Source organism: Mobula birostris, chromosome 18 (assembly GCF_030028105.1).
Source record: "Mobula birostris isolate sMobBir1 chromosome 18, sMobBir1.hap1, whole genome shotgun sequence".
Classification (NCBI taxonomy): Eukaryota; Metazoa; Chordata; class Chondrichthyes; order Myliobatiformes; family Myliobatidae; genus Mobula; species Mobula birostris.
The window spans coordinates 36,986,211-37,002,118 of record NC_092387.1 but is presented as its reverse complement, the minus strand read 5'-3'; the positions used below and the strand labels follow the sequence as shown (position 1 = coordinate 37,002,118).

The window sequence follows — 15,908 nt, the reverse complement described above, 5'->3', positions numbered from 1 at the left end:
GGTGGCTGCAACAGCCTGCAATGTGTCAGGAGGGCCTAGTCCTTGTCACAACCAAGGCAACACGGCTCCCCTGTCATCTGTCTCGCTAACGAACCAGTGAATCAGACTTATAGTGTTCTCTGTTGCCATTGTCCAACAGGGCCTTGCAATCACAATAAAAATGTCCGAGACAATCACTCGTACTGCTCACTGTCCAACAAGTCCAGGCGACAACACAGCAATGGTGCGCAGTAAGTCCAGTTCCATCATTACTGAGCAACTCAATTATCAAATACTCGTGCAATACTTGATGTTCGCAGCATACAGCAGTGACTTGCGATCATAAAAACGATGTACAAGTTGAACAAATACACTGTTGACTGGACCCAGAGAGGCCACTGTGTCTGAGCACAACACCATCCTACCAGCTCCAAGCCTTGAGTTTTCTATGCAATGAGCTTTTTTAATGACATCAGGTGCCATTAAAGGTATCATAAATGGGCATTAATATAAGTTGTACAAATCTTAAATTAAGATTTATACGATCTTAATTTAAAATAGTTACAATAAAATTAAGGGCAGGTTTGTAACATCTCTCCTTGGTGGTCATTTATTCTCCAAACCATTCATTTAACTTTCCTTCTCTAATATTTAAATCTCATTTTACACCTTTAGCTAAAATTGATGTTTTAATGTATGCTTTATCTCTGTGTATTTTGCACTCAAGATTGAAATTAGTCTTCGTGCAGAACTCCATTATATCCTGATTTGAGCTGGGACTTGAAACCTCAAAGATTCACTTTTCATAGTGAGTAAAATGCTCTCTGAGGGCCAGTGTTACTGCTAATTGCTTATTACTCCAGTGAGAGGTAAGTCTCCCCTGGAGATGAGTTCTAAGTTAAACTTCAGCAGCAGACTCCATAGTCTTGTATCTACACCAGCTGGTGCAAAATGCTGCAGGACTACACTTACTGCTGACGAACCAGCATGACATACTAATAGCATTCAAGTGCATGGAATTGAACCAAGAGATGGTATTTTTCCCCAGTGTGTTCCAGATTTAAGAAAAAGCACTTGCACGGATTTGATAACATTATGATATCGTAAAATGTTTACTAGAAGAGGAGAAAAAATGGGTAAATCAGTGTTAGGTGAGCATCCTAAAAGAGGTTTAACATTCCACTGGGATTTTTGTTAGAACTGAAAATGTGAGCTGCATGTCTGGGAAGTCCTAGGCTTTGTTCCCCGAGGTGTCAGATAGTCAAGTGCATATTAGAGGTCCAAATACTCTCATCAGGTGCCCTGCAGTTAAAGACACCTCTTCTTGTGAAGAAGTATTTTCTGAAATTATCAATTTGAAGTCATGTCTCCTAAGTTTACTCTATTAGTGTAACTTAACATACATTTTCTGTATAGTCTATAGAAAATAATTTATAGAACCCATGGAAAGAAATGTTAACTTTTTCTATAGAGGTGTTACTTTATAAATCCTATACTCACCATTCAGAAGCCACTACTCAAGGGCTAAAAATTCAGAAATGGAACAAACTTATTGGCTCGAAATGGGCTTGAATCTCATTATGGTGAGTGATATATTCATAGAGACACCTCAGCATTCCTTGATGAAATTCTTCATCCCTCTGAAATTCACGTTCAGCTATCAGCTCTTCAGTTACCCATCTCTTCTCCAAGGACCTATCACATCCATCTGTTGCCAACAACAAATTCAAATTTGTTGTAAAGAAGGCCTGGCATTCTGTATGTGACAGACTTCTGCTTCCTCACAGGCCTGGTGCTAATCAACTTCTGGGCCCAAACTTTTCTCCTCTCTTATCATTAGTAAATTCTCTGACATTGGAGATGCACCTCACTGCTATTTGCTGTACTGCCCCCCATCACCTGACAAAGGTACCTTTGTGACCAGAACTGTGTGCAATACTGAAAGTACAAACAAAGCACAGCACAAATTCATAACTACCATTGCACTTTGTCTACTAAGAGTTTAGTTCTGTTTTATTTAATACCTTTGTCAATAAATTTAAGACATATATCCATTCAGCTATAGTTTAGCTATTATGCCCTCCCTCCATCCAATACGTGTGGTGTCTAATTTTTCTTTCATGTGATTGTTGAGCTACTGTTGACATTGGTTGGTCTACTTGACTTCATAAGTATTTTTATCACCGTAGGGTACCCCAAGTAGAAAAGCTATCTGTAGCATTTTCTGGACTGAATTAGCAGATTGTCACTATAAACCCCAAGGCAGCTCCAGCTATTAGGATGAAAACTTACAACCAACAGAGGGAAGAAATATTTCCTAATCTCAAACCTATACAGCCATTTCCTTATTTTAAGATTATTCCCCCAATTCTAGACTCTCCACTAAGGAAAAGAAGCTTTCAGCATCTGTATGGTCAAGTTCTCTCAGAATCTCAAATGTTTCACCTCTTATTTCTTTGCATTTTAGAGAGTATAGCCTACTTTCACATCAGAAGATCTTTTGGGAATCAATGAAACTTCACTGTACCACCTCCAAAGCAAGTAAAATGAGTTTAATATGTGACAGCTCCTCCAAGAGGACCTGGAGGCTAGTGTGCGTCAATGACCCAGAGAGCTGTGCTGGCTGCAATCATCGTTCTTGGCTCTTGGTGGGATCACCCATGCCAAACAGATAAAAGGGTAGAGGCTAGATAGACTAAGCGTGGTCCACCAGTCCACCAGGTTTAGGGGTTCGGCTCAGGGCTAACAATCCTGACTGGTCTAACAGAATTGTTATGTAAAGAGCAATGAAGAATCCTTCCAAGACTTGGATTTAGGACCTTCATTGCTGCCTGAACACCAGGACGTAACAGGCAGTAAGTAAGCATTGTGCCAGGTGCTCAATGACGATTGTGGAATTGTTTGGGCAAAGAGACTCTGTAAAACTTTGAGATTGAGCACTGATCTCTAAAGCATCTCACTAGTGACTACCTGCCAATGTGAAAATGACCACCTACGCTGGCCACTGTCTGTTATCAATGCTATTATACTACTGTCAAACCCATGAGCATTTACCTTGTAAAGTAGGTTTCAGTTTGGCGCCTTGGCAAATAACTTCCAGAATTCAAATACTCAACAACACAGACTTCCTGCGCTTTCAGTTGCTTATCACCTTAATTCAACTTTCCACTCCCACTCCAGTCTTTATGTCTCCGGCTTCCTGTCAAGCTTAAGGAACAACCACTCCTCTGGGCACATGGACTCTTTTCCAGTTTTAGATAATTCACTCTTTCTTTCTGCTTATATAAGAACGGGTCAGTTATGACAGTCATCGTTTTAGCTCAGTTTTTCTTTTTGCTTTTTGCTGGGCATATCGTACAACCCTGCTATTAAAGGCTTTTGGTATCACCCTACCTGCGATAGTCTCTTTGCTCTGTCCATCCCCTTTTCTGCCACTGAAAACCAATTTGCTTTCTTCACTCTGACAGACGGTCCCAGAATTGAAATGCAATTGTTTCATAATTGCTCTTTCCACAGGTGCTGAGTATTTTCAGCTGTATCTGTTTTTATTGACTAAATCATATCTGGCAAGGTAAATTTGGCCTTATTCCAAATTAAAACTTTCTGTTTTGCTCTGTTTTTGTCCTTTCCCACCACAACATTGAATCTAATGGAATTATTAATGCAGCCGCAAGTTGCATTCTCACTACTCTTCTTAGACCTGAGGATCACTTGCTAATTCTGCAAGTTCTGAGGCCAATGCAGGACCACCTTACTCTGCTGCTATGTTACAGGAGGCACTTTATAGGACCCGGAGGTAGGTAGCTTATGAGGTGCAACATGCCACCTGCCATTTACACTTAGCTCCCTTGTGCTCTGTGATGTACGAATATGAAGCCCTTTGTGCCATTGTTCTTAAAGACATCTTTACACCTTTTACCTTTAATCTCCTATTCTCTAATCTCTTGCCATGACAAAACTCAAAATAGAGGTCAGGAATTTAGTGCCACCTGAAGCTGACTGAGTCCAAATAGGGCATTCAGTGCTGGATATGTTAACCTGGAAGGAGATGCTGGCATTGATTCTTTTAACTGTCCAGCAGATTTGGAGGAAGATGAGGAGACAGTGTTGGTGGCATCTCTCCATTGCCTTGCAGAGGCTATGAGTTATCCAAGCCTCAGTTAAAGAGAGGAGGGCAGGGATCATTGCTCCCAGTCATCAGTAAGGTTTGAGGTAGTGATCTTCAAACAGCCTTTTCCTCTGTTGGACAAAGGCTGCATTGGCCACTGCAGGCTGGGGTGAATTTCATTTGCCTTTGCTGAGAGACAGTAACTGGGATGTGGGAAGGATTGGGAATCTCTTGATTTCTTGAATTGTTTATTCTAGAGGTTTGTAAAAGGTAAGTCACAGGAGATGTTTAAAGAAGGTAGATACTTATTTGAAAAATAGGGGGATTGAGATCTCTGGGTCCCTAGCACAGAACAGGAGCTGAGCCTGGGGTAGATCAGCCATGACCATATTAACAAGGCAGGACAGGCCAGGTTGACTACTCCTCCCCCAATCTGTTGAAGGATATAGTTGTACAGTCGAAAAAACATGTTAGTGTTCACAAATGTTGAGCACATTGCCTGGCCTCTCTAATGCTTTAGTGAACAAATCAGCAATGACCAGGAGTATGTCCAAGTGTCAATGTGTACTACGGCTCAGTTACTGCAGTTGGAGTGACCTCGGTTTCAGAGAGGATCCAACATGCATTGAACAGTTTCCCATTTATCCTGCAGGTAATTTGCATAGCAGGAGGAAACTTGCCGGAGGTGATATGCATCATTGCAGGGAAAAAGATTAAAGATTATCTTCCAGCTTCTCTTACAGCTCTTCCAGACCTAATGTGTAGACATGGGAAGTTGGATGGGCTCCAGCTGTCCTGGCCTTTTCACTGGCTGTGTGGAACAGGCCATGTTCCAAGCCTTCACTGGTAACACTCCCCAAATCTTTCTGTGCTACGTTGATGACTGCGTTGGTGCTATTCAGACACCCAAGGTGAGCTTGTCAATTTCATCAACTTTGCCTCCAATGTCCACCCTGTCCTTAAGTTCACTTAGTCCATTTCTGATACCTCTCTCCCTTGTCTCGATCTCTCTGTTTCCATCTCTGGAGACAGACTGTCTCCTGAAATCTTTTATAAGCCTACTGGCTCTCACAGTTATCTTGACTATACTTCTTCCCACCCTATCATTCGTAAAAATGCCATTCCTTTTTCTCTGTTCTTCTGTCTCCACTTCCTCTGTTCCCAGAATGAGACTTTCCTTTCTGGAACATTAGTCAAAGAATGGAGTTTTCCTTCTTCCACCATTGATGCTGCTCTCATATGCATCTCCTCCATTTCCCAGACATCTGCCCTCATCCCATCTTCCTGCCATCTTAACAGTGATAGAGTTCCTCTTGTCCTTACCCACCACTCCATGAGCCTCCACATCCAGCACATCATTCTCCACAACTTGAGCCATCTTCAACAGGATCCTGCCACCAAATATATATTTACCCTCCTCCCCTCACTCTCTGCTTTCTGCAGAGATCGCTCCATCCATGCTTCCCTTGTCCATTCATCCCTCTCCACTGATTTCCCCTGCAAGCAGCCTCAGAGCTACACCTGCCCATTCACCTCCTCCCTCACCTCCATTCAGAGCTACAAACAGTCCTTCCAGGTGAGGCAACACTTCACCTGCGAGACTGTCGGGGTCACCTACTGTATCCAGTACGTCGCTGAGACCCATTGTAGACTGGGTTGCTGCTTTGCTGACCACCTTCACTCTGTGCCATCCATTTTAATTCCAATTCCCATAAACAATCCCACTTGTCGGTCAGTGGCCTCCTCTACTGCCACGATGAGGCCACTCTCAAGTTGAAGCAGCAACACCTCATATTCTGTCTGGGTAGCCTCCAGTTGACAAGATGAATGATTTCTCTAGCTGCTGGTAATTTCTCCCCCTCCCTCTCCTCTCTTCTTCCAATCCACTTTCTGCTCCCCTCTTACCTCTTCTCTTCTCCTCACCTACCTCTCACCTTCCTCTGGTGCCCATCCTCCTTACCTTTCTCCAGTGGACCACTTTCCTCTCCTTTCAGCTTCCTTCTTTGTCGGCCCTTTACCTTTCAACCTTCTCACTTCATTCCTCTCTCCACCTGCCCCGCCATTGTACCTTAAATCTCACCTGGCTTTACCGATCATCTACTAGGTTGTACTCTTTCCCCTCCATCCATCTTCTTAATCTGGCATCTTCCCCCTTCCTTTCCAGTCCTGATGAAGGGTCTTGGCCTGAAACATTGACTCTTTCTTCCTTTCCCTACATGTTGCCTGACCTGCTGAGTTCCTCCAACATTTTTTATGTGTTACTTTGGGTTTCCAGCATCTGCAGAATCTCTTGTCTTTGTCAAAGATTGAAAGACTTGTTGAGGCATTGATGCTGATTTACTGATGCACTGAAACTGGATCAGCCGAGGGCAGGTCAGTTAAATTAGATTAGATTAAATTATGATTATGATTATGAGGACACTCAGTCCTCATTTATTGTCATTTAGAAATGCATGCATGCATTAAGAAATGATACAATGTTCCTCCAGAGTGATATCACAAAAAAAAAAGGACAAACCAAAGACTAACACTGACAGGATCACATAATTATAACATATTGTTACAGCAGTGCAAAGCAATACCATAATTTGATAAAGAGCGGACCATGGGAACGGTAAAAAAAAGTCTCAAAGTTCCGATTGACGCCTGATAGTCCCCGATAGCAGGCGGCAGAAGGGAGAAGCTCTCCCTGTCATAAACCTCCAGGCACCGACAACTGTCGATGAACAAATATAAGATGGCAGCAAATGCTTTGGCCAGCTGAATTTGAGGAAGGTTCGCACAATCTTTTGCAGTTGGAGTAAAAGGATCATATACAGAGATTTGGGCTGCTGAATTTCTCTTGGAATTGCTTGGCAATGAAGATCATATCCACTGTTCTCAAAATCAATAGCATCCTGTGAGCAGCTCTGAGGCCAGTGGAGGAGATGGTTAGGATGAACTCGACAATGACTTTCTGTGTGCAAATAATAAGGGAGAGTCCTATGAGGTACCACAGTCCTTTCATAAATATGATCATGAATATGATATCTAGAGTGTCCCCTCGCATATTATCCCCTTCTCACGTGTAAACGATCAGGCTGTGCGTTTATGACTTCAGCAGCGATATGCATAATCGCCTTCCAAATCTTTGTTGTGTTTCACTTGGCACATAGCCCTTTGGATTTCCTAGTCAGAGCAGTTCTGAGGCTACACCAAATACTTTGCTAAATCAAAGGGTACTTATGTCATTGAAAGAGGCATGATTAAGCTCATCTTCAAAGAGTTTCTTTCAATAGGCACTGAGTGCTCCTTTGTCCTTAATAAATTCACAAGACCGTAAGACATAAGAGCAGGATTAGGGTTAGGGTTAGGGTGAGTCTGCACTGCCATTTGATCTGAATTATTATCCCTCTCCTCCCATTCTCCTGCCTTCACTCCACAACCTTTGACAACCTCAATAATTATGAACCTATCATTCTTTGCTTTAATGATTTAAAGATAAAGATTAGCTTTATTTGTCACATCAAAACATGCAGTGAAATGGTTTGTTTGCGTCAACGACTAACACAATCCGAGGATGTGCTGGGGGCAGCCCACAAGAGTCACCATGCTTCCGCTGTCAACATGGCTTGCCCATAACTTTCTAACTCTAATCCATATGCCTTTGGAATTTGGGAGGAAACTGGAGCACCTGGAGGAAACCCATGCAGTCATGGAGGAAACATACAAACTCCTTACAGGCAGCAACAGGAACTGAACCCAGGTCATTGGTGCTGTAAGGAACTATACCACTGCTATCCTACCATGCCACTCCAATATACCCAGATATACCCATTTATTTCCATTTATTTGTTCTCCACAGCCATCTGTGGCAATGCGTTCCCCAGATTCCATAAGATTATGAGACATAAGAGCAGAATTCACCACCCTCTGGCTAAAACAGTTCCTCATCTCTGTCCTAAAGGGATGTCCTTCTATTCTGAAGCTGTGCCCTCTGATTCTAAACACCCTCTCCATTCTTCTAAACCCCAGTGACTACAGGCTCAAAACAATCAAATGCTCCTCATAGATTAACCCTTTCATTCTTGGGATCATTCTCAAACATCCACTGATCCGTCTCCAAAACCAACGCATCCTTTCTTAGATATGGGACCCAGAACTGCTCACAATAACCCAAAGGTGGTCTGACTAATGCCTTATAAATTCTGAGCATTATGTGCTTGCTTTTATACTTCAGTCCTCTTGAAATGAATGCCAACATACTTGACTGTCAGTGGGATAGTGCCTTGACAGAAATGAAAATCCTGTGTATATCATGGCAGTCAGCAATTTGTTGGCCCTCTGGTGCTCTTCCCACCTCGCTCTATCCTTTAGGTCACTGGCTTTCTGCTCAGTTCTCAGATACCTGTTTCTTTTCTCTTGACGTTGGGTGGAGACTCTAATCCCAGAACACCTTGAGACTTTGATGAATTAATTCCTGAATACCCCTAGTTACTGCCACTGCATCCTCTTGGTACCCAAGCCAATAGTCTCTTTGAAGACTAATTAAAGTGAATTACACATGAGTTCATATGTTGTAAACATCCGAGCCTCCTTTTGGCTGAGATTGGACTGGTTTTCTGAGGATCTAAGAGGTACCCTTGAGTTACCTGCAGTGACATTAATTTTCTTGCTGCAAGATTTCTGTTGAGGTTGATGTTTTCAAGGCCATCATGGTGGAAATGATAAAGTGATACAGGCAGTGGTCTTTCCAATGGTCCAGACTACCTGCCATGGTGTTTGTAATACAGTATCTTTGCTGTCTGCCATTCAAATGATGATATTTGAAACAGCTTTCAGTAAAATGGTGGCACGCTTGGTTGCAGTGGTCCGACAAATGTACAAATATTTTTCTTGTGATCACAAGACCGTGATGGATATTGGTAATACAAAATACTGTAATTTCAATTCATTGGTTTATTGCCGAGACTGACAGCTGTGGAACTAAACGTCCTCGGCTGTTGCCCAGACCAGCCCTTAAGCTGCAACTTTACCTGTTACAGCCTTCCAGGGAAGGATGCACCAGAGGAGGTGTGGGAGAGAACAGAGGCCTGGTGGGCATGCTGAAATCCTTGCTGGGTTTGGGGTTGGCTCTCCTGTTGGTGCTGCTCTGTAGTGTTCACTTACTGGAAGACAAGTTGGATTGCTTTCTTCTGCAGCTGACCCAGCATGACACAAGATGAAGAACTACTATATGCTTGTTCTTGCAGAAAAGTGGCTCCCAGACAACAACCCATGCATCATCAATCTACAGGCCATGCCACTCAGGAACATGTTAACATTAACTTTGTGACTGTATATGCTATCGTAACCATATGTGCTGTGCAATGTATGTACTGTAACTGTATGCACCCTGGCCCCGGAGGAACACTATTTCATTTAGCTGTATGGTTGAAGGACAATTAAATTTGAACTTGAACTTGAATTTGAACTTAATAGTATCTAAAAAGGTGCCAGTCGCTTAACTGGAGGTGTTGCCATAAGGTTCAGTGCTTGCCTCTCTGACAAGACAGAGTATTGGTTATGACAAGAATATGCTCTGAGCATTTTATGAGGAGGTGGGCACATTTAGAGTTAGGTTTCTGTAGGGTATTTAATATTTCAGTAAAATTTGAGTAATATTGTGAATATATTGTTTAATTAAGTATTCTTTGTTGTTTACATAATTCATTATGAGTTATATGTAAAAGTACATGAATGGCATACGTCACTATGCCACCACGTCATATGTGAGTGCCTCACTAAAAGTAAAACAAAGTAGACACGTTTTCCTGGACTCCCGTGTTTTTCTTTCAATTAGTTTTTGGAGTAACAAAAAATAACAGCCTCCTTTTTCCCGCCCTGACAACTATATTTTGACCAAAGAAAAGACTAATGTTACAGAGTATTTCGATAGCTGAGACATCCTGAAATCTTGTAAAGTGACTCTCTACCGCTCTTGGTTTACTTTTTGTTGTAGAATTAGTTTGAAATGCAATTTATGTTGCAGTGTAGATGTGGAGTTATCTGTTTCAATGAAGTTCTTACCTTACTAATAGAGAAAAACAATTTCATCAAAAGGACTAACAGGTAGGCAAAAGTCTCTCCTCCACCTAAAGTTTCTTGATTTTTTTTACCTGGAAGTTTCCCACAATGATGAGGCCTGCAGCACAGCTCCAACACGTAACCAGCGCTGCAGTATTCAGTAAACACTTCTGGTGTCTCTCCTTCACATGTGCATAGCGCAGTAAACCGAGCAACATCACTGAAACAAAAGGACATTGTGACCCATTGGCTGATTAAGCTGCAATATTTCAAATAAGGCAGGATTAAAGAGGAAACCTCTTGCCATACACCATGGAACTACAGTAGTCTACTCACCCACTCATACAACATTCAGGGTTTACTAACTTTGCAGCGGTTCACAAAAAGATCATTTATCAAAAAAAAATATTTTCACTCACAAGTACTCTTTTAATCTCTTGGGCAATATTGAGTAAGTTCAGTTATAACTTATTTCCTTTTTAAACAATACACCCTGAGAATTTATTCAAATACTGTATATTTTATATTCATGGATCCATCCTCAAAGGCCAATGTTCATTCATTGCCTGCATCTATTTGTTGGGAAATGTTGTGACAGACTTTCTACATCTGATCTCAAAAGTACTGACTCACATAAGTGGCCACAGCAGTATAAGATTAAAAAAATAAATAAAATGGGTCTTAAATTACTTTTTAAAAAAATATGATGTTCAGAAGCCATATACAAAAACTTGGTTAACAAACTTAGCATTTCTTATTACCTCAGTTCGGCAAACTACACTGAAGTCAAGTCAAAGCATTTTCAAGTTCAGTAGATGCTAAGATATGAGGAAACAATGGACATGAGGATGATGGTTCTTAGAGATTATTAACGTTGAATTGCCATCGTCTGCAAAAGATTGTGCACTGGCAGTTATGCAGAATAATAGTTACTTTTGATTTATTTATATTTTAAAAATGTGTTCCCTACTGTGATGTAGAGACTGTGGCAGCCAATTTGTACTCTGATAAATAGAATTGAATAAAAAGACTAGATAATTTGTTTAGGTGTTGATGCATGATGTACAGTATCTATGGATTATTCCAGCTTTATGAAAAATGTACACATTTCTAAAATATCTCTTCACACAGCAGGTAAAGCTTTGAATTCCCATTCCATCCATAACGTGGCACTTCTGACAGTATAATACTACTGTATTAATTTCAAATCCCTCGAGTCGGATTTTAACCCGGCCTTCAGACCGAGATATCACAGTGCCAGTCACTGAGCCACAGTTGGAATCTTGGTAAATGATGGGTTACATTGTAACAAGGAGAGGTTGATAATTTGGTGTTACACCCAGTCTAATGATTGTTACGGAAAGGTGGAAAAGTTGTTATGAAAAACAGATTTCTCAGCAGCATTGACTGAAGTTAAGAAGCACAGAGCAGGAATGGTTCCACAGTCCTATTTACCAGCTGGTTGGCAGTGGTGACCCAAAAGTCCACAGAATCATCCTCTTAATACATGTGGCTTGTGATGTAAAAGATCTAAATGCTCTCTTTTTATCTTGTCTGCACAATTCTGAACCCATGATCAATCCTGCAGTTTCTCAGACTGCTTCTTATTGGGGTAATGGCCACAGACTGATCCTTTATAATATAGAAATAATACTCCTAAATTCTCAAAACTGGCCTAAAAATAACACACATTCTAAGCTCGCACTAAACTACCAATTTAGCATTCACTGTAGACTGTAAACCCCTTGCAAGTTAGAAGTCTAGTTTAGAGAAGTTAATTATATCACAGTGGGAATAACATTTGGCTGAGTAGGAAAACTCATTGACATAAAGAATGTCTGTGAAACTAGAGCAGGGGTTGCCAACCTTTTTTATGCCATGGACCAATACCATTAAGTAAGGAGTTCATGGATTCCTGAACTAGACCATGACAAGTATAAAAAGGGAAGAAGCTGCAAATGTTACATGAAACAACATCCATAGATTTCCACAGAGAAACCACCAGGAACATGGACAAAGTTTCCTCTAGATTTTCCAGAACATTTATGGGTTGGTGAGCAACATTTGTTCCAACATTGTGTTTCTTTCTCCCGTTGGAGAGTCAGCAGTTCTACAACATGCTGAGTGTCATCAGAATGGAGAAAGCACACTCCACTTGACAGGCCTCCATAAACAACCATTTCCTCTTCCACATGTGATCTGTGATGGAAGCACTTATTCATCTTCGCTGAGTTTGAGACCCAGACTAGCAAACTTTCCCACAAAATGAACAAAGGCAGCAGATATGTTGGAACACCACTGCCTGCAAGTTTCTCTACAAATGGCACATCATTCTGAATTGGACAGGTATTGTGGTTCCTTTGGGGTTGCTGGGTCTAAATCCTGGAATTCTCCACACAATACCTTTGTGAGAGTATATTCACCAGAGAGAATCACTCAAGAAGGTAATTTTCCTTGACAGTAACGCTCACCTTCCAATTAATAATACTTTAAAAAACAAGGAGCTGTAGAACTAAATATACTGTTTTTGCACTGCAAATCTTATGTATTATTCTTGGGTTTCCTCCCTACTTCTAACTGTTGAACTCCAGTCCAATTGCATACAATTATATTCCAATAATTACAAAGCACCCATCCAACCAATCCTGACTCCAGAGTTCCCTTTATCTGCTGATGGAATTCCAAATCCACTCCCTGTGTGGGCAAGTCTCTCAGCCACAACCTCCATCCTAGCAATGATTGTCAGCTCATTGCATTTCTCCACTGGCTCTGAAATGGTGGAGCAGGCAGATTAAAACTGAATGGGTAACTTCGGTTTTGTAACAATGGCACTACTTTTTAGTTTAAAAAAAAAGGAGGGGAACAGTACAATAATGAGGAAGGATACTAGCTACAGGAATATGGATTTGAAATCTATATGGGTGGAGATAAGGAGCACCAATGGGCAGACTAGGAGAGGTAATGGGGATTTTATAAAGACTCCCAAACAATAGTGGTTATGTCTGGAATGGTATTGCACATGAGATTTGAGACATATGCAAGACGGATACAACTCTAATTATGAGTGACTTGAATCAACATGAAAACAGGGCAAACCAGATTAGCAATTCTGATGCAGATGCAAGGCATTCTAGAGTGCACGTGCCTTTTGGAACAGTATGTTGAGAAATTCCGGTCTGGATACTGCGCAATAATGAAGGATTAATGAACCATGGGTGACCCATTAGGCAATGCAGCAGGTTCGTGCAGGTAGTGTAGGAATTCTCTGCAGCTATCTCCCTCGCAAACAGATATACCACTCTGAATGCTGCTGTGGGGGATTGGTCTCCCAGAGGAAATTAGCAGGAGCCAAGTTCATGGCACCACTGCAGGGGAGGGAGAGACTAGGAGAGCCATTGTAACCTGGAGACATGGCCATGTGGGATATGGCAGGAAATAGGAGCATTATGGAGAAAATATGCATACCGCACTGGGGTTCAGGGACGGAGTGGGTCACTGGAGCCCTGCAACAGCTGCATTTACTGTAACACCCCTTCAGACATCAGAAACAGTGGGTGGATATCTCAATCTCACTGGCACTAGCCTCCCTACTATTGGGAACATCCTCAAAAGCCACTGGAAGACAACATCCATTATCATCACCATCCAGGACATGCACCCTTCTCATTACTATCATCAGGGAGGAAGTGTAGGAGCCTGAAGATGCATACTCAATGTTTCAGGAACAGCTTCTTCCACTTTGCCGTGAGATTTCTGAATGGTCCATGAACCCATGAACAATGAAGTCTACCTCACTATTTTGCTCCCATGTTGTACTATTATTTAATACATACATACATACTTATATATATTTATTATTGTAACATAGTAATGTTTTATGCTTTGCATGTACTGCTGCAAAAGCACAAAATTCACAGCGAATGGCAGTGGTTATAAATCTGATTCTAATCAATGAGCTAATGAGCATCATTTTCACATGGAAAATAAGTTGAGCAAATTGCAGTCACTCACCCTCCTTCCACTGTGTTTTAGTGCAGGACTTACCCATAAAAGCACCAGTGTTGCAGATCAAACTGAAGAGACAGCTCTCGGGAGGGAGGGTACCACACTTACTGTAGGGGGAGAGGAAGGAGGGAGAAAAGGTTCTGAACATTGTGCATGTAAAAGCAGCCACATGAACTTTTAACTGAACTGCTCAAGGCAAAAAATCACGAGGAATTTTGTGCATTTTCAGAAAGATGCTAAAGTCACAGCCTGGCTAGAAGTGCAGCTTATTTTTCAATTACAAGTCCTTGGCACTACAGTTGGAATCGTCTGGTATTACTGAATGTCTCAGCTTCCAATCAGCAGCTTTTTATCTGGCAGTAACAACCGTAATGTATACCGCAGTGAGTCACTCAGTAAAGCCTCATCAATCACCAAATTCTTGATGGCGTCCGGTCATCTTGCCATTCACAGATTGTGGCATTGGTCTCATCAGCTGGAGTGGAGTCATATTTCCAGCCTCATAGGCACTGTTATTGACAGTTTCAAAGACACATCCCAAATAATATGTTTACCCACTGGACAGGCAATGCAAATACCTCAATTTCCTATATTATTAAGAAATGTGGGAACAAAATTTCCAAACTATTAAGTTCTGCCTCAGTAAATTTTGTGAATGCAGTTAGATATTTAAAATCTATATCGCGACACATCACACAGGACCCATTCTTCAGTATCAAGCATTATTACTTATTTTTATCACATCCTGGTGTCTCATATGTAAATAAAACTCTTTTTTAAATAAGATTTAATTACAAAACTGCTTCATCAAAATTTTTAATAGCAGCATCTGTCATGAATAACTTGTTATGTGAAATGGATCCCGTATTCTGGGGTCTTGTCATAAATCTTTACCGTTGGAGAGCATTGGAAGGGTTCTTAGCGGAGCTTGCTTTGGTGGTGCTCAGTTAATGCCCACACTCTCACGTGCTTCAGTGAACAAGTCAGTGATGGTTTAGAGCTCAGCCTCTCTGCTCCAGTGGCACAATTGTAATCCAATTCAAGCAAAGAGTTAAATGTGAACTGGGATAATTGCCCGTTGATTCACGGGGTGAACTCAGTTAATCTCCAGAAACCCCAATTTCTTCATTAGTGCAAGGTATGACTACAACATTTACAGTCTTCCACTCTTGATTCCCATTGACTTTGTTCTGAACTTTGAGGTCACAGCTGATAAAACACAATCATGATGTTATTGGCTGTCACTCTCAACCCACTTTGGAATTCGGGTCCTGGGTCTATGTTTAAACTAAGGATGTGGTGAAGAGCAAATGAGCCTTGTCAAATCCACATTGTATGCCAGCGAGTAAATTAGAAGCAAGAGCATGCCAGTTTATTACACTATCAAAAACACCTTTATTATTTTGTTGATGATTGAGAATGCAATGATTGGTCCCTAATTAGCTGGAATGCATTTTAACCCGCATACTGTGGACAGAACAAGATAAATGCCCATGTTGTAACTGCACTGGAGACTTGGCTAGTTCTACTGTAGACTGAAAGTCTATATAAAAATGGTTGTAGGCAAGTGTGCTCCCATAAAATCATTCAGTCTTCCTCAACCAGAAGTCCTGGATGAACCATGAGATCCACAATCTGTTGAGAGCCAATCAGTGGCATTCAGGTCTGGTGACCAAGTAAAATACAAGAGGTCCAGGTACAATCTCCAGAAATTCATCTCAAGTGCGATGTGACAATTCCAGACCAATCTTGAATCACTAAAGGATGCTCG

General features: G+C 41.4%; 1 protein-coding gene across 2 annotated transcripts in view; it reads right to left on the bottom strand.

Moving 5' to 3' along the window:
- Nucleotides 1-15,908, bottom strand: part of LOC140212057 (transmembrane protein 150A-like) — a 78,555-nt gene that overhangs the window by 23,269 nt on the left and 39,378 nt on the right. For both annotated transcript variants that reach the window (XM_072282522.1, XM_072282523.1), the window contains 2 exons: nt 14,177-14,244; nt 10,225-10,352 (listed from right to left, as the gene is read on the bottom strand). In XM_072282522.1, the coding sequence (XP_072138623.1) occupies nt 10,225-10,352; nt 14,177-14,244 (196 nt within the window). The remainder of the gene's footprint in view (nt 1-10,224; nt 10,353-14,176; nt 14,245-15,908) is intronic.